General features: G+C 45.5%; 1 protein-coding gene across 1 annotated transcript in view; it reads right to left on the reverse strand.

Moving 5' to 3' along the window:
• Positions 1–8,764, reverse strand: part of MARCHF9 (membrane associated ring-CH-type finger 9) — a 50,028-nt gene extending 41,264 nt beyond the window's left edge. Inside the window, exon 1 of the mRNA XM_032238920.1 lies at positions 8,375–8,764. Within this exon, the coding sequence (XP_032094811.1) occupies positions 8,375–8,764 (390 nt within the window). The remainder of the gene's footprint in view (positions 1–8,374) is intronic.
• Positions 8,765–19,457: the final 10,693 nt, after the last annotated feature.

Below are 19,457 nucleotides of genomic sequence, written 5' to 3' on the forward strand. Positions count from 1 at the left end.
TAAATAAGGAGCTCAGCCTGGTGTATACAGACCTGCTCCTACCCATTCCACCTCAGTAACAAACTGTGAAATATATTAAGCTAAGGGTCAAGCACTGTGACCTGCATGTATAACCTACCCACATCTCTTCAGCAGATCCATAGCTCTTCAAAGGGAGTAAAGCCAAAAATGTCTCTCTCTCTTTTTAATTTGGGGTGTACACATTAAAAGGCCATACAGGTGGTCCTCAACTTATGACCACAATTGAGCCCAAAATTTATGTCAAGTGAGAAACCTATTAAGTGATGTTGGGCCCCTTTTTATGATGTTTCTTGGGTACATTTGTTAAATGAATCGCTGCAGCTGTTAAATTAGTAACATGGCTGTTAAGTGAATCTGGTTTCCCCATTGACTTTGCATGACAGAAAGTCACAAAAGGGGATGACGTGGCTCTGGGAAACTTCAACCATCGTAAGCGTGAGTCAGAGATCAAGCACCTTGTGACCATGGGGATGCTACAACGGTCGTAGGAGTGGAAAATGGCCATAAGTCACTTTTGAAAATGCCATTGTAACTTTGAACGGTTACTAAACAAACTGTTCTTAAGTCCAGGACTACCTGGATACCTGTGATGGCAAACCTATGGCACAGGTGCCAGAGGTGGCACACTGAGCTTCTCTGTGAGCACGTGCACCATCACCAGCTGCTCTTCTGGTTTCCAGTGTGCATATGTGCACCGGCCACTGGAGCGCTGGAAAACAGCATGAAAACAGCCAAAAACGCCCAAAATCCAGGCTGTTTTTGGCTGTTTTGTGGGTCTTTTGCGGGCTGTTTTCAGGCTCTTGGGGGCTATTTCTCAGGCCATTTAAGGTGATTTTTGGCTCTCCAACAGAAAAACAAAAAACGGCATGAAAATGGCCCAAAAATGTCCTGAAAACAGCCTGAAAAACAGCCTAAAAATGGCCCAAAACCAGCCAAAAAACAGGTATGCGTGCATCAGCCAGCCGGTCTTCGGATTTCCAGCACTGTGGTGTGCACACATCTGTTCCGGTTTGGGCACTTGGTGCTGAAAAGTTTCACCATCACTGCTATGTAACCTTCATAAGCTTTGCAGAGGCTTAGAGCAACTGTGCTCCCCTGAAAACCGATGTTTTCAGATTGTATCCTAATCTGAAGCTGACTGAAGGTCCACTCACCTGACTAAAAAATAGCCACTGGCTTATGGTCTACTAATGAGCTTGATGGCCAAATCAAGATTTGCACATGAGTTTTCTGACTGGGGAACAATGTTTCCCTGGAGGTATTGGTTGGTGATTATACATTTGGCCAGTTCTTACCTACTAGCATCTCTTCAGCCGTCTCAAAGCTCTCGAAAATGAGTCAAACCAAGAACATTTTTCTTTCATTTAGGGAGGCATTGGGGTGTACACTAAAAAGCAATATGCTCTTTACAAGCTTTACAAAGGCTTAGGACCCCCCTGTTATCCTTAAAACAATGAAAATGGGTATTTTTCAGAGTGTGTCCCACAGTGTGTGTTATGTAAAGTTGATGCAGCTCTTGAATCAACTAGCGGTGCACTCAGCTGACTAATAGCCACTGGCTTAAGGTCATCTAATGATGGCCAAATCAAGATGTGTACTTGGGTTTCTGACCTGGAAACAATGTTTCCTTGGGCATATTGGCTGGTGATTACATATCTGGGTAGAGAATCTTCTCCTTGTGGCCTAAACAGGGCCCAGTTAAAGCACTAGAATAGAAATAATTGGATTTCAGTCCCGTAAATGTATACATTTATGTCCTGTTTCCAAGAGACATCTAATAAGCACATAAAACGGTAAGCAGATTTGGAATCGCGTATGAACTATTTTTTGGAGAAGCACGGAACGGCACAAATAAATAAGGTGGTAAGATTCGGTATTCCTATCATTCATTACCAGGGCCCCAAATTTGTATTTTTAATCTACAGCCCTAATTCAGAACACTCACATATTCATATGCATGGGAGCACTGAGTGACAATACGGAAAGCAGACTAACAATGAAAAGTAGAACCGGGGGGGGGGTGGGGAGGGAATCCATCCATTTTTAATTGTGATGTAGGTTTTCTGAAAATTTTCAAATTGTACATTTTTCCTATGGTGACTAGGTTAGTTTGCACCAGCCAGTTTGCACCAGAAAACATCCAATTTGCATTGGAAAAGTTTCTGATGGATGACATTTATGTTGATCTCACATATTTAAGAAAGCTAATCACTTGACAAAAACATACCGGTAATTAAGATTTAGAAATGACTAATTTTGCTCAGGACTGTAATAGTAGTAACAGTTGTTATCCTTAAACGTATGAAATGGGAGTGTTTTCTTCAGGGGAAACAAATCAAGCATTCGAAAAAGATATTTGGGTATTTCGGAACATGCACAGACCCTACTCCCGACTTTGGGCAAGCCTAGCACCTTTTACAATATTAATATTCACTCAGGTATGAGTGAATCTCTGGATTGAATCAGGTTTACCACAAACACGTGGATTATAGTTTCAGCATCTGGCAGAGAACAGAAGAACAGAAATCCAGCATTTCTGTTATCACAAACTTATATTTAGTGGAGGAGCAGAGGGGGTTGCTCCCGGTTTGGTCCGGTTCAGGACCGAACTGGTAGTGGTGGAGGCGGGAGGCTCCGCCCACCTGCCCAGACGCTTCTGTGCATGCACAGAAGTGTTGCACGTGTGCGAGCATGAGGAAACCAATAGTAAACCGGTTAGCAACCCACCACTGAGGAGGAGAAATTATGAAAGCAAATAGATCAAGTCATTTATATCAGAATAGCCGAGAGAGAGGGACAATAGATTTTATGGTTGGAAGTGTGTGTGGCAGGGATTTTCTGATGATCAGGACAGAAGCAGCTGCTATCAACATGGTGAAACAATCTTTGCTTAATCCAGTATTGCTCCCTTTGAGGGAATGAACTTTTCCAGGATCTCAGCTGGAAGGCAGCTTTCCCCATCATCTGCTGCTTGATCCTTTTAATTAGACATGCCAGGAGCTGAAATTGGCATGAGCTGAACTACAATAGTTTCTTCCCTAAACTGTTCCAAATGCTAGATAATGATAATAATAAAATGCCCCAAGAACTTTAAGCTGTGTTGTCTTTTCTTTTTTTGGAGCGGTGCTCAACTTCCACATGACTTTTTAATAATTCCAGGAACATCTTCCACTTTCAGACCACCTCCCATGAAGCCAAAAATTTTAGGCAGTTCTCCTGAATCAATGGCAGGCATCACTATTGCTCCTAGTAGGACTTTCAAGCTTTAATTTATCTTTTTTTGCTAAGCAGAGGGATACTTCATACATTATGCAGAAGCAAACTCAGGCCTGCTGTTGAACGCGCGCCAACACAGAGAGAACTTGTAGTCAGTTGTGGTTCCCTGTCCAGGTGCATGTATAGGGAGATCAGGGGTCAGCAACCCATGGGTCTGGAGCCGCATGTGGCTCTTTCATCCCTCTGCTGTGGCTCCCTGTCGCTCAAAATATGCATCACAACTACCAATAGATGATACCTGCCGGCATACAATTTATTGAGCTTTTCAACCCCGTGGATAAATCCAAGAAAACAAAAGTTTCAGAAGAAAACAGAACGTTTAATTCAACTACATATGCTAGTTGTGTGGCCTCTGAGGAAATAGTCAGGCCCGGGAAGGGTTTTGTGGCTCCCGGTGTTTTCTTTTCTGTGGGAAACGGGTCCAAATGGCTCTTTGAGTGTTTAAGGTTGCCGACCCCTGAGATAGATCAATGCATACATTTTATAAACAGGTGAATGACATATTTGTTGCCTGCACTATTTTATATTTGGGAATAAGTTTCAACAATAGCATAAGGGAATCGAGACAGATAAACCTATTGCGAGGCACCAGAAGTCATTTTATGTGCTCCAAATACATGTACGACAGAAGCACAATTGAATCCAGGAGTGCTTTCAAGAGTCAAGGCACTTAGGCCATGTAAATGGGGGGAAGTGAGGGGGGGAGGAGGAACTGAATCGATTTGATCTATGCAGCATAATCCCTCAGGGAGGTGCTCTGCCCAAGCCCTCTTGGAATCAAGGGAAGCTACACAAGGATGCTCTTGTTTCACCATGTGAAGCCCCTTCAGCTGGACTCTAACCCTTTATTAACAAGGATTTTTGGTGCAGGGGGGGGGAGGGGGAGGAGAGAGAAGTACCACTTGATGCCTATTATGTTTCAGCCTCTAATATGCTTGCCCTGACTCATTATTTTGCATGCTGCACAGTTGAAGCTTGGCGGAATTAAAAAGAAAAAGAAAGTAAGTAAGTCTGGGGCTAATTCTGACTTAAATTAAGAGTTAATTAAGGCAGGCTAAGAGTTAGAGAACACGCTCACATCATCTGTCCCAGGGTTCCTCCAAGGTGGGGACATCCCCTTGTGTTGAAGAGCAGCACTCAACACTCCTAGGCATCGCAGGCTTTGTCCTGCTGGGTGTGTGGTGGGAGTTAGTGGTGTAGCTAGTGCATCTGGAGAGCTCTAGCTTGCAAAAGATTGTGTTTATGTGCATATGAATGGCCTCATGGAAATAAGATCACACGTATGCACAGGTGGACACACACAGGTGGTGCAACATACACATATACTCATCAGAAGGCAAAAGGTTCCTATGCCTCTCCTCCTGACTCCAAGTTGAGTCTCAGGAAAACACATAACTGCTTAGAAATGAGAAGCTGGCTACATAGGCACACATATTTTCTGGTTTGAGGCAATACACAACCACACCAAGAAGCTTGAGGTGGAGGAAACACCAGTACTTGTATACCCTGCACTTGTAACCTTATACACCCCTATATAAGCATGGTGCGCATCCACATGAGCCCAAAGGCAGATGTGCAAATGCTCAAATATTCCTCACCATCCAGGGAAGGAGACGCCAAGGAACACACATGCCTCATTGTGCAAACCCACATTCTTTGAAGCACGTCAAAATGCGGTCCTGGTTTGAAGTACGGGCTCATCGAAAGCTTTTTATCTGAGCAACAGGCACACAAAAGTGCCTGGACACATTCGTTTATTTCCCTGCCTCCAATTTGTGAAAAGAAAATCAGAGTGGTGTGGGTATTTTTTCCACGCCGACATGTGTAGTCACTCAAACAAAACAAAACAAAAAAATCAGCCACACCCTACAATCATGCCAGCTCAGTCGCCTGGCTTTTTCATAGAGCTTTCATAGCTTTCCATTCATTCAATACGTGAAAGGATGGAAGCAGCCTTCCAATCAATGCTGCCTTCCACACAATAGCCTCCCTTCCTCAGACTGAATCCCGGCGTAATGCAAGCATGCACCGGGCGTGATCTGAAAGGAGCTTTTCCTGGCATGCCTGACTGATGCCCAGCTTCTCTCTACCTCTCCGTGTCAGCTAAAAAGGGAGAAACCACCCATCGTCTCCATCCAACCGGCTGAGCTGCCACCCTGCAGAACCATGAAACTGTCACCTGCTTGACTTCAGCACTTTCTCCCCTGGTACACCCAACTCTTTTAACACTTTGGCTGACCTTTCCAAAAGGGCCCTCCCCCCCCCAGTAGTAAAGCACATGTTCTGCAGGAGGGAGGAATCAATCCCTGGCATCCCTAGTTAAAAATGACTGGGGGTGGGGCAACTCTTTCCTGCTGAAGAAGTTGAAGAGCAAATACTAGCTGGAATAGGCAATGCTCAGCAAGACTAACCTATCCGATCCCTTCAGATTAACTAATCATAGAAAACAAAACAGTGCAGGTACCGTCCAACTCCGTAGCTGGGTATAATCTGCATGGTTACTACTACTGATTTTGCATGTCTGAGGGCTGTTTCACATAAATGGTGTCCTTCCCACTCACGGTGATCTTGCCATATGATAACTTTCGCCAGCCTAATAACCTTTGATGTGTTGGGTTTCAACTTTCATAGTTCCCAACCAACGTGACTTTAAACCCACACTGTCTGAGAATTAGGGGAACTGCTGAAGTCCAACTGCTGCATCCGGAGGGAATCGGGCTGGGATATATTAAATAAAGGACATAAACCCACTCTCCTTGCCCTTTCCCCTTCCCCCCAAAATGCAAACTCCACAGACCAATGCTCTCCCTATGCCGAATGGACAGTAACAACGTATTCTCACTAGAGCAGTTTTGTCCAGGACCACACAGATGGAGAATGAGCTAGTATTAACTATTGTGGCTGCCTGAACTCTAATAAAATGATTAATTATGAATTCCAACATACACAGTTAATATCTACTCCAAAATCTACGTTTAAATGAGTCCCCATAAGACAATGATGGTTAACCTTTTTGATGTCAAGTGCCCCAATACCCAAAATGTAATGCGAGCATCCCCTGCACATGGACCTCCCACGCCCCGTTTTGGCTTTCAGGTTGGTGCGGGCGGCAGAAATGGAGTAGAAAGGTAGGGTGTGCCTGGGGGAGGGCACCTGTGGAGATCGGGGAAGGCACCGCGCCCCACGCAGAGACTCAAAGACCAGCTGGCCGGCAAGAGGCGCATGCGCATGCACGGTGCAGCTGGACTGGGCCAACGGCTGGCTTGCCCACAGAAAGGGCTCTACGTGCCACCTGTGGCACGCGTGCCATAGGTTCGCCATCACTGCCATAAGGGAAGGCTGAAGCAACCCAAGATTTGAATTGCAAAGGTAAGCAATGCCCACCTTCAATTTATTCTCCCTACACAGTTCAGTCAGTATCGATTTCATAGATCCTCACTTTTCTAAAGTGGGACACTTAAGATGCTTTCGAATGATCCTCCCATTGTCTCTCCTACGGAGGCACCCAGTGTCTACTTTTTTTTTTTTTGCAGACTGTTGTCTTTTCTGTGCATTTCAAAGCTTTAAGCTGTAGGTGACCATCACTGGCATGCTTGTTGGAACAGTCTGCTTCTTGCAGGAAAACACAGCTTTGCTGCAAGAGGTGGCGACAGGGATCAATAGGTGGCATTTCTCTGAGCCAACCAGACAACTCCTGGAGGTGTGGTCTTCCTCCCATTGACACACAACTCAGAGGCCTTTTGCCAGGTTCAGCGTTTAAGCCTCCTGCTGCTTTTTATCCACTGGAGCCCACCAAATTCCCCACCCAGCCTCCTTTCGGCAGCTAATTACTGCCCAGTCTTTTTAGAATAGCCTTCCCCATGCCCGCAGGGAGCCACTACAATTGATGTTGCTGCACAGGCACTCTTCAAAGCAGAAGTCTCCTTCTTTGTCTTAGTGCCTAAAGCCCATCACTCTGCACTCTTAAAGGCAGTTGGCTAGGGGAGGAGAAATCCTAAAGACACCCAGTCCAGCATAGGCAAACATAAAAGGCTCTATGCCAGGCAAGCAAAAGGAATTCACAGGGAGCACCACAGTTGCTCTCAGGTCCCAGTGGAAATGCTTTCCAATCCTGGCAGCTCAGGAGTGTTGCAATTTCCATGCATTTTAAATAGCACAATACACCTTCAGTAAACCCAGAGTCTTCTTTGTAGTCTCAAAGCAGCTTCCCCTTCCTCGAAGGCTAATGAAAAGCCATCTCAAGAGATAGCATGCTTCTCCTGTGGTTCTCTACCTAGATTAAGTGACCTGGGTCGATGCCCAGACTGTCCCCCATAACCATAAATGAGGTCATCTAATACAGCTTCCCCCCCTTTTGAGTTCCTTGGAAATAAATGGCAAAGCAAACCCACATGTGGGATTGGAGAGCTTGCAGGAGCAGAGGCAAGCCACTGTAGTTTTCCAGGGATTAAGAACTGTTATCACTTTTGTATGCACTACCATTAGTTTCATCCCATGGCACCACAGGAGCTTCTCCAGAAACAAAAATAAAACAAATCTTGAAATGGAAGCCTCATTGCTCAGCTCGTGCCCCCAAACAGATCTCAAATCCTTGGCATCCTGGAAACCAGGTTAGAGGAGATGATGTGGTCTCCACCTTGACACTTGGTGACAGAGGCATCCAAGCCCCTCGATCTCAGCATGTGTGTGTGTGTGTGTGTGTGTGTGTGTGATTAACTTCATTGACATCTTGATAACTTTATGGCTCTTGCTGCACTGATGTCTGACACACTCCTGCCACTATCTTGGCCTCGGCGTTTCTACCCTCTGGCCCACCCAGGACATTTGAAACCCTGAACTGACAGGAGTCCCCAACAGGATGCAGGCACTAGGGAAAATTGGGGAGAAAGTTGTCCAATGGTCCAGCCCATCCTCCTGCCCCATCCTCCCCTAACATCCATCTGGTCTGGCATCCTGCCATCAGGCTCCAACTTGACCCAAGCAGGAGGGTTTTTTCCCCACTTCTGGGGCTCAGCCACACCTCAAAACCCAGGACAACCTCCCCCCCCCTCCCCGACATTTCTTTCATCCCACTGACCTGCTCTGGTCCCTGGAAGCAAATCCGGCACTGCGGGGTCCTCATACCACTATCCAAGCTGCTGCTGAGCGACACTGAGTCCAAAGCTCCTCCGGCCCCACCCGCGGTGGGTTGATGCCCCGGCTGGTGCCCCGGAGGCTGAAGGCGAGGGTCCTTCTCCTCCAAAGCCAGGCTCCGGGGCCGGGTCTCGGCGCCTCCCCCGCCGTAATATTCCGCTTCATCGTCCTGCTGGACCGAGCAATCGGCAAAGGGCGGCCATCCGCAGCCACTGCCGCCCAGCGCTCCCCGGCTTCCCCCAGCTCCAGGCTCGGGCTCCGGGCGGCCCCGCCGCATCAACACCAGCAGCTTCAGCTCGTTGAAAAACATGCGGATCCGGTACTTGAACATCATTTACCTTTTTTCTTTCCGACGGCGGCAGCAGCGTGTACCTTTCGGGAGGGGGAGAGGGAGGGGGGAGAGCCACGGAGAGGTGGGGTGCGGGACGCCGCCGTCTAGCTGTGCCCCTCCTGCCTAGCATCGAGGGACGGAGAAGATCGGGGAAGCTCCCGGCAGGTGGAAGACTGGGGGACGGAAGGAGCGAGACTCGCAGCCCACATCTTGTCGCGAAGGGGAAAGGCAAGCTGCGCGTTTACAGGTGTCGGGGAGGGAGGGGGCAGGGATGGATGAAGGGCAGGAGGAAATGGGGAGGGGGAGGTTGCAGCCCGCTATGACGGAGAGAAAGGGCTTTGGGCGCGGGCGGAGAAGGGTTAATCGAGCGGTCGGGATTCTACAACTCCGGTCCCGTCGGGGTGGGTGGGGGGCGATAGGGTCGGGAGAGGGGCGAGGGGTGGCGCGAGGCGGGGGGGGGGAGTTGGGCAGTCGTCCCGGCGCGTGGTCCAGGTGTGGCGGGAGGACTGCTAGGCTGGGACAGAAACCGCGCTCCCCCTCTTTCCGAAGCGCTGGGGTGGGGGGTTTGATCTCCGCTAGGATTCGTCGCGCTGCATAAGTCCCTCCAGGACCCTCCGCGGGAGGCCGGCGTCCGGATTTCCTCGGGTCATTGTAAAGCGAGCCGAGCCAAGGGAGAGCTTTCCGGCGGTCAGGGCCTGCAATCGGCTACGCGGAGGATCCGGAGAGGGAGGGAGGGAGGGAGAGGGAAGAGGAGGATTCAGCAGACGCGCTGCAACGGCGGGCTGCGCCTCTTCTTCGCAAGCTTCCCTTTACTGCCGGCCGCCAGAGCGGCGGGGAGGCGGCTCCTCCGCTTCAGGACCTGCAGCCCCAGCGACAGGGCCCTCTCTTCGCCTCCTCCTCCTCCTCCTCCCCTCGGGAGCTGGCTGGGCAGCAGCGGGCGCAGGCGGTTCTTTTGTCTGCAGCGCTCCCGGTAGCTCCGCTCCCTGCTGCAGCCTCAACTGCAGCCGCGCCGCCGGGCTGGAGGAGCCGCATCCCTGCGCGCTCGGGCTGGTCTTTCCCCTGCGCCGGCAGGCGGCCGCTTCCTTCCACCCTCTCCTGCCGGGATCGGGGCCGTGCGTGCGTGCGCAGGGAAGGGAGGCTCCGGCAGCGTCTGAGATGCGGAGCCCTCTTCCCCCTCGGCTCTTTATGTAGCCGGCCCCGGCGGGCACTAGGCTTCCGTCCCAGGGCGCCCCCAGCCGTCCGGGGTTGCCAGCCGATTCCCCGCGCCTCTCCTCCCGCCGCCCCCGAGATCCGGGGGCTGGGGCGCACGACAGCCCGAATGGCAGCGGTGGCGGCGGCTCAGGGCTGAGGAGAGGGAAGATGGCTTCTCCTTCCGGTACAGCATGTTAAATAAAACATTTCGGGAGGAGAGCGAGAGCGTGAAGCGGGTGGATGCGGGGCTTGCGTGGGGCCTCGGAGGCGCGCCGGCGTCGGACGAAAACCGAGGGGGCTGATGCGTAACCGCTGCGCCACTCGACTGTCGGCCGACCTCAACCACGTGGAAGAGGGGAAGAGTCCCCGGGAAATGCGAAAAGTGCCCTAAGAAACATCCTCCGTCCCCCCTGTCTAGAGATGCCTCGGTGGAGGCGGTTGGGAAAGCAGCTCGGAGGGTATTTTTTTTCAATAGCCTCGCAGCCCTACCCAGGCATGTTCATTTCATTGCAAGCATTTGACAGTGGTCCTCGCTAAACGACCGTGAAAGCTTCGCCTCTTTTCCGAAAATCGTTCCCCAACTCAGCAGGCTAAAACCGTCTCTCCCTTAGGAAGGACATCTCTGTCCTGACCCAGAAGTTTGGTGGCCTCGCTTGCTCTGGTGCTTTTGTTCACATGTGAGGCTCTGGGTCAGGCAGGATGTTGAGGAACAAAGGAACATGGGCAGATAAGCAATGTTCTTTTCCCAGGTTGTATTTATGGTTAATTTGCCTTCTAAGCCTTGAAGTAGAAATGTTACTTTGATACATGGGCGGATGGATAGATAACAATCTTCTCTAAATAGTTAAATAGGATTTAAACCCAGCTAACTTTCCATTATTCAGAATAAAAATTATCCCTGCCCAAGTACCCTCAAGATATGCGGAATAGATAAAACAGGGACAGGGAAAGAGGTTCAGGAAGAAACAGAGAAAAGATTAGGGAAGGAATAGATTATATTTGATGCTGTCCTAATGTTTTGGACTTTTATCTCCTATAATCCCTTAACACAACTGTTTTAATAGAAGTTTCAGCGCACAGCATCTGAAATGAGGCAGGTTATCTCTAAGTCCGGGGTAAAAAGAGAGGTTTAAAGAGCAGTTGGATAAAGTAGGCTGGTAATGAAATTTGGGGGAGGCTGTTTTTAACATAGTCACCAACCTGGCAGAAGGCACAGAGGTGGGGGTGGATGAGAAAAAAGGGGGGGGTTGATTGCAGATGAACTTATTTCACACTACAATTAAGTAATAAGAAGGGTGAACAAAAGACAAAGCGAAGTATTGCTTTATTCCTAGCACCAAAGTGCTATTAATGTTAATAGGTAAGCCGAAGGCAAGAGAAGAATGGAGTAAAAATAATTTCCCTTCCTTGAAGAATCTTACGACCAAAATTTTGACAAAAGAAAGGCTGCAGGCAGAAAAATGAATATGAGCACGTACTGTTGAATATACTTAGGTCTGGAAATGAGGATTGTAAGGAATAAAACCAATCAATCAATCAGAATAGAGTTGGAAGGGGCCTAATCCAACTCCCTGCTCATGCAGGAGACCCCATACCTAAAAATCTTTTTGGTAAAGCTGAGTTTTGAAAAGGGGTTTGAAGGAAAAGGACAAGGTAGCACCAAATGTCCTGGGAAGGAGGCCTAAACAGAGTGGCAAGTAGGAAAGATGGAAAGGAAGCCAGATAGTTGGACTATAGACAGTGGTTGTAGAGTTGGAGGAGTAATGGCATAAGATGAGGTCATTAAAAAATAGCAGACTCTTGGAACCGTTAGGAAGAATGTAAAAATAAGGATAATTTTCCCCAAAGGTAAAGGCAATGGGAAATCACTGATACATTGTAAGCAGTTCATAAGGCGCACACAATTTTCTCTCATTGTATTCTTAAAACATCAATCACGTGAAGTCACTCGGAAAACTTTGGTATGTGAATGAGGATGGAATCTCCTCTTCCAAACCAGCAACTAAATTCAACTGTATAATGCTACTGTTGTGGCAGACTCGGACAATGAGGATGTTGGGAAGGACCAGTGCTGGGGTCTGGACACAGAGAAAGAGCCAGGGCTGTCCAACATTTCCCAGCCACCGAAGAGGCAGCTGCCTTTGGAGGCTGATATGAATGAGGAGGAAGAACAGATGGGGCCTGTTCCAGATGCACGTATGTGCAGAGTAGTTATGAGAGGTGAACAATAGAGGATGAGGAGTCAACTTGGGAAGCAAAACACAAGCTGGAAGCTGGATGGCCCCTCCCTGGCTGGGGAATAAATAGAACAAAAGGCAGAGTGGTTGTCGTAGGAGACAACAGTTTGTATTTCTGAAGATTTGCTGATTGTGTTTTGTGCCACAAAGGCTCCTTGGCAGAACTTAATTTGCAGCCTTTCAGCTGGGAACTCACAGCCTTGCAAATGTTGCAACGAACTGATAAGGAGTTACTGGAGTTAACTCCTTGAAGGACTATAGTCTGGACTTTTCGGTGAATGCAATTAATTCACAAGAGGTAAATAAAGAGAGGGGTTTCCTGACGAGTCTGTTTCTTGCTTCTGCTAAGGCTGGGTCAGAAGAACTACGCCCTTTGGATAATAAGGAATTTAAGATCTTCTGGAGTTCCTTCTTTACAATTGCATTGAGTGAGATGTCTCCTAAGAGTAGATCCCCACATCTCTCATGGTGTGAGAGGGATGAGCACCCGGCGACTGCAGTTAGTCCAGAATGCGGCCGCGCGAGTAATAGTGGGCGCACCACGGTTCGCCCACATTACACCCATCCTCCGCGAGCTGCACTGGCTACCTGTTGGTCTCCGGGTGCGCTTCAGGGTACTGATGACCACCTTTAAAGCACTCCATGGTAGTGGATCTGGGTACTTGAGAGACCGCCTTCTGCCGATTACCTCCCTCCGACCGATTAGATCACACAGGCTGGGCCTCCTCCGGATTCCATCCGCCAGTCAATGCCGACTGGCGACTACACGGAGGAGAGCCTTTTCTGTTGCAGCTCCGACCCTGTGGAACGATCTCCCCGCTGAGATTCGTACCCTCACCACCATCCAGACCTTCCGCGCAGCCCTCAAGACCTGGCTCTCCCAGCAGGCCTGGGGATAAGTTCTTAAATTACCCGCCCGAATGTTGATTGTTGAAATGTATGTTGTGGTTTACTATTTTATTATTGGTCACTCATTGTTTGTCCTGTTATTGCACACCCTTCCCTTTGTGATTGTAAGCCGCCCTGAGTCCCCTCAGGGAGAAGGGCGGCCTATAAGTCTTATTAAAATCTCTAAAATCTCTAAATCTTAAATTCTTTGCCTCTTCTTGCAGTGCACCAGTTTGAGGCTTTGGGGGATGCACTCATGTGAACTGGTCCTTAGATTGCTTTTAGTGTACAGGTAGTCCTTGACTTACCACAGCTCGTCTCAAAAGTCCGAGCTCCTGACTCACCCCAGTAGGAAAACTCCACACCCTTGAGGAAACAAACTGGGTTTATTCAGCTGGACTGTGGCACGCAATGAGTTCAAGCAGCAGCAAAACAGTTGGCAAGCAAATCTGTTAGCAAGCCTCTCAAATGCAAAGTCAGAGCTGGGAGCTTCCGCCATGCCTCCCCGTCACACAGCTGGGCCACCACCTTGGTCTCTTTAGTGACCGAAGTGGCAACAGCGCTGAAAAAAGTGACTTATGGTGGCTTTTCACACTTACAACCATTATAGAATCCCTGCGGTCATGTGATCAAAATTCAGATGCTTGGCAACTGACTTGTATTTATGACAGGGATTCACTTAACAGCGGTGTTACTAATTTAACGAGTGCACTGATTCACTGAACAACTGTGGGCAAGAAAGATAGTAAAATGGGACAAATCTCAGCAAATGCCTCCCTTAGCAACAGAAATTTTGGGCTCAATTGTGATCGTAAGTTGAAGACTTCCTGTATGCCACACTGCATTCTACAATCCTTCATTAATTCGGAAAGGCTTGGTACATCCTTCAGAAGGGGAGGGCCACTTTTTACCTTGAAACCCAGGAGCAGACTTTGGAATACACTTGTCTTTTTTGTTGTTGTTGTCTCTCACTGAAAACTCTTGATGGCTTTTGTTTGGCCTCCTTGCTTGGCCTCTGAAATTTACATTCTGTCCTATAGGCAGAAGGTCACTCAGGGCACGATTTGCATTAAAATCCAATCAACTAATTTGGCAGATAAAACACGATTGGTTTCTTGAACTCGGAGTTGCATCTGGAATTTTTATATAATTGCAGCAAAGAAATGACAGAAAAGGTGAAAGGAAAACCTATGTAAAAAGTTGTGCTGACTACCACTTCTTGCTCTGTTTATTGTTATAAGGTATTCCGCAATACAAGGACTCTTAAGTTGTGCAAAGCTATGCCAAAGCAAAGTAACAGTTTTAATTTATTATTTTCCTCTCCTTGGTTTTATTGAATTCAAGATAGCATATATGATACTTTAAAGCAACTCCTTCCTAGGAACTAGAGATGCAACCAAGACCTGCTTAGCAGCAAGGAGGTTACTACACTGGGTGCCATCAGACCTGGGTCTTTATCAAACATCAGATTTGCTTTGTTTCCTTTTGTCAGTAAAGATTGAATGGCTGCTCATATCAGCAGAGATACACCGCTGAGTGTTGAAGGTCACTTAAATGTGATTTTTCAGCATTAACTAAATGATGCTCTACTGCTAGAGAAATGGGTTCTGTGAAAAGATCTGAAATTTCACATTTACCATGAAGAAATGTATCCTCAAATGAATTGGGGGCAGCAATATTTGGGGCAAACTAAATTCATGTCAGAATTACACATTTGTGCAATGATTTAAAAAAAATCATGCAAATACATTTATCACCATTATGTATTGTGACCAGTGTCATCCACAGAATTTTGTTGCTTTCATCAGAATTGTGGTGTCACACTGTCACACCACAATCACAGTCATATCACAATCTCCGACTCTTTTGAGTGGACAAGCAACATTACAACTCATCATCACAATCTCACAACAGATTTACTTAATTGAGGCCCTTTCATATTCTGCTAATATCACTACTTGTCTCCTAATTACTAATATACCATAAGTGTATAAATCTTAGGGAGAGGATTGTATGTCTGCTTGTGCACCTGTGTATTTCTGTGTCACAGTGGTTTGTGCATATGACAGAGAATGATTGGAATAGGAGGATAAGGTACCTCATTTTACAGTCAATTTGAATTGGTAATTATTAATTCAATGTTAAGATTTGATCAATCATACTTTGCCCTTCTGTAGAGTGTATGTATAAATACTCTATGACTGTGCTGTGTGTATGTATGTGTACCAGTGGTGGGTTGCAGGAGGCACGCCCCGGTACTAGCGTACCAGATCCTGCCCGGAGCACCGGATACCATTCTGGTACGCCCGAGCTCCTTACTGGTGCTTTATGCTGTTGGCACTTCTGCGCATGCGCATGGTATGTATGGCGCTTGTGCAATGCTCCATGGAGCAGCTGGAGCATCATGCTAGACGCTGCACGCATATATGTGGGTAATTCCGAGGTCGTTCCAACCATACCAGTTGGAACGGAATCCGGAAACCCACCACTGATGTGTACATATATAAATACAAGTTGCATGCATTCATGTATGTATATGTCTCACATGCTCATGTATTGGGCATGGGAAAAAGTCTCCATGATTAATTTCTTCTAAAGTGAATAATCGTATTTGAATTATGTTGCTAAAGGTATAATGATAATGAAGTTGACAGAGTTTCTCTTTTCCCCTTTCCTGAACTAAGGAGAATCAAGGCAAGTAAATCTTGAGTTTCTTCTCTCAGAGGGCTATGCTGATGTTTAGGTAACTGCCCTTGCATACTATTTTGCTAGTAGGCTTATACTCCTCTACATTGATTACACTGACCTCATGCCTCAATCGCAACAAACTGGACTACTGCAAGGCACTCCATGTGGACTTGCCCTTGAAGGCTACTTGGAAGCCAACACTAGTCCAGAATGTGGCAGCTTGAATACTTATGAGAACATTTACTTCAGCTATACAGTACGTCTACTTCAGGGTCTACATTGGTTATGTAAGTCGGTTATCCTCGACTTACAACACTTCATTTGGTGACCATATGAAGTCACAGCGGCACTGAAAAAAGTTATGACTGTTTTTCACACTAATGACCACTGCAGCCATCCCCATGGTCACGTGATCAAAATTCAGACGCTTGTCAACTCACAGCTATGACGGTTGCAATGTCCCGGGGTCATGTGATCCTCTTTTGCCACCTTCTGACAAGCAAAATCAACTGGGAAGCCAGATTAACTTAATAGCCATGTTACTAACATAACAACTTCAGTGATTCATTTAACAGTTGTGGCATGAAAGGCTGTAAAATGGGGAAAAAGTCACTTAACAAATGTCTCACTTAGCAACAGAATTTTTGGGCTCAATTGTGGTCGTAAGTCAAGGAATGCCTGTAGTTGGCTCTGGCTGTAATTTCAAGGTATTGGTTGTTATGTAATCATGTTATCTACCCGGATCGGGATTTGCATATCTTCAAAATCACCTTCTCCCAATTGTTTATGCTTGATGAATAAAATAAAAAACGAGCAGAGAATGCCTCCTGTAAGAACTAGGAAGTCTTCTCAGCTGCTTCCCTCCCTCCCACCCACCTCTCTTTGGAACCACAATCCCCTTGTCCAATTGGATCCAACCCTGAAGGGATTCAGGAAAGCCATCAGAATGTGTCTATATCAGGAAGCTTTGGAAATACTTATTATCTGATGTGGCTGTTTCTTCTTGTACTGAAATGTTTATGGTGATAAGAATTTAAATTGTTCTCTGGTGGCTCAGTGGCTAAGGCGCTGAGGTCAAAAAGGTCAGCAGTTCGGCAGTTTGAATCCCTAGCACAGCGTAACGGAGTGAGCTCCGGTACTTGTCCCAGCTTCTGCCAACCTAGCAGTTCGAAAGTACATAAAAATGCAAGTAGAAAATAGGAACCACCTTTCGTGGGAAGGTAACAGCGTTCCGTGTACCTTTGGCATTTAGTCATGCTGACCACATGACCATGGAGACATCTTCAGACAGCGCTGGCTCTTTGGCTTTGAAACAGACATGAGCACTGCCCCCTAGAGTCGGGAACAACTAGCAGATATGTGTGAGGGGAACCTTTACCTTATTTGTTGATTGTGATTTATTCTTTTTAATTTTAGTTTTATTTATTTAATTTCTACAGCCACCCAACTCAATCAATGACTTGGAGAGGCTTACAATTCCAACAATTAAAACAACAAAAAACATATAAAACAATAAAAAACTATCCAAAATAAATATACACAGCAGCCAAGATAAACCAAGAAACTGAGACCTTAACACACTCAGCATCACAGGTTTGGGAACACAGCCAAGTTTTTAAAGCCATATGAAAGGCCAATAGGGTTGGGGGCCATTCTAATATACGAGGGGTTAACAAATATTGATAAATCAACCATTTAACAGTTGGCAAATAAGTGGTATAAGAGAAAAATAAAATAATAACATTTATTTAAATTTTGTTTTGACATCCAATAAAACTTCCCTTTTATTGTTGTGGTTTTCTTTAGAACGATATCTGTTCCTTCTTGGTGGGATTTTCCCCAGTCCGATAGACCAAGAATGTCCATATTTCTTTGCATATAATTTTCCCCACCACAGCAAAGAATGGAAGACAAACACAAGTTGTCCGTGCACAATCTGTATTTAGCATGTAATCCTGGATGTTCGTGGGTCCTCCTGTGTCTTCTTACCTCTTTCTCATACCTCAGATAGCCATGACATCCTAATCTTAAATCGAATGCTTCTAATTCTAATAGCTTCCTGTTTCTTAAGGTCACTCACTCTCTCATTCAGAATAAACAACAAGCTGTGAAATACAATTTCAGATTTGCTACTCCTAACCTCTATTGTCTGGGGAAAAAATGTGCATTTTAATTCATTCATTTTAATTACAGAATTTCTTCCCAACAATGATAATTGTAGGTTTTCCCATCTCAGCATATCTTTTATTAACTTCATTCCACACCTTAACATAGTTATTCGAAACAACATACAATTCATATTACTAAATAACCCCCAAACATTTAATGTTTTTCTCAATTTTAAAACCAGATTGCTTTATCAGAACACGGTAATCTTGTGTAATCATACTTTAAACCAACATCTTTGTTGCAAAACAAAGTTTCTATGTAAAGAACCAAAATAACAAAGAGAACAGAAAACTACCTTGTCTTGTCCTCTTCTGAATATCATATGGTTTAGTCAATTCACTATTAACTATAATCCGAGCCTTTGGGGCTATATATCAGCTTGATTCCATGAAAAATATTCTCACCAAAGTCCATAGCTTCCAGAACTTCAAATAAAAACGATGAGTTTAAATTGTCAAAAGCTTTCTCAGCATCTCAGCAAAAATTAATGCAGCTTGTTTTCATTATGTTGTATGTGTTCTGTTACATCCAGCACAGTTCTCGCATCTTATAATTGTAATCTTGATGAATAAAGTCTAGTCAAAAGCCTATCTGCCAAAATTGATGACAACACTTTATACTAATTGTTCAATAAAGAAATTGTCTACAATTTTTAATAGAAGTTATATATTACCCTTCCTTTGGTAAACATGCAATATTGGTCTCTTTCCAAGATTCTGGCATTGCATCTCCTTATAAAATAGGATGCATCATTTTTGGAAGTACTTGTACAAGAGGGTACTCTGTCCAGTCATGGTGCCCTTTTTATAGCTTCTGATATCTCTGAAACAGATAGACAATTTTCATAATTTGTTTCTGGGATTGTGAAAGTTTTGATAAATTTTGTTTTTTACCATTCCTCTATTTTGCCTAAGAAACTATCTTGTACTTTATAGAAATTGGAATAGAAATAATAAAAAGTTTTTTTCTATAATTGTATTGTCCACTAACACCTTACCTCCTTGAATTTTCACTATTATTTTCTTTTCGCTTTCCTTTTTGTTTCCCAGGTTTATTTGTTACCTTAAAATTCTTCTGTTTCACCCAAGGTTGCTTTTTCAAAAGGCACTGAAGAAACTTCTTGAATGAGAAGCAAAACGTCTTCAAGCAAAGGAAAGAAAGTCCACTTGCCTTTTGAAAAAGCATCTTTGGGACAACCATGATAGAGAATTTCTATACATATTCTTGTTTCACATATTTCAACTTTGTTTCTATTTCCCTTAACAGCATAGAATTTTTGTTGTAAAAGTTTAATCTGTTATATAATACATGCATCTGTTGGTGACTTTTGTAAATTTTCTTTCGTTTTAATTTCTTCCAAAGTAATTTGCATTCTTTTTCCTTGAGACTTTCTTTTTAACTCTTGATCATATTCAATAAAGTAAAACTCTCTTGGCATCCAAAGCTTTCTTGGCATCTGAAATGGTTTTTAAATCTGTCCTTTTATCAAGGTAGTTGTCCAAGAAATCAGTTACTTTCTTCCT

The sequence above is a fragment of the Thamnophis elegans genome, chromosome 2, assembly GCF_009769535.1.
Source record: "Thamnophis elegans isolate rThaEle1 chromosome 2, rThaEle1.pri, whole genome shotgun sequence".
Lineage (NCBI taxonomy): Eukaryota > Metazoa > Chordata > Lepidosauria > Squamata > Colubridae > Thamnophis > Thamnophis elegans.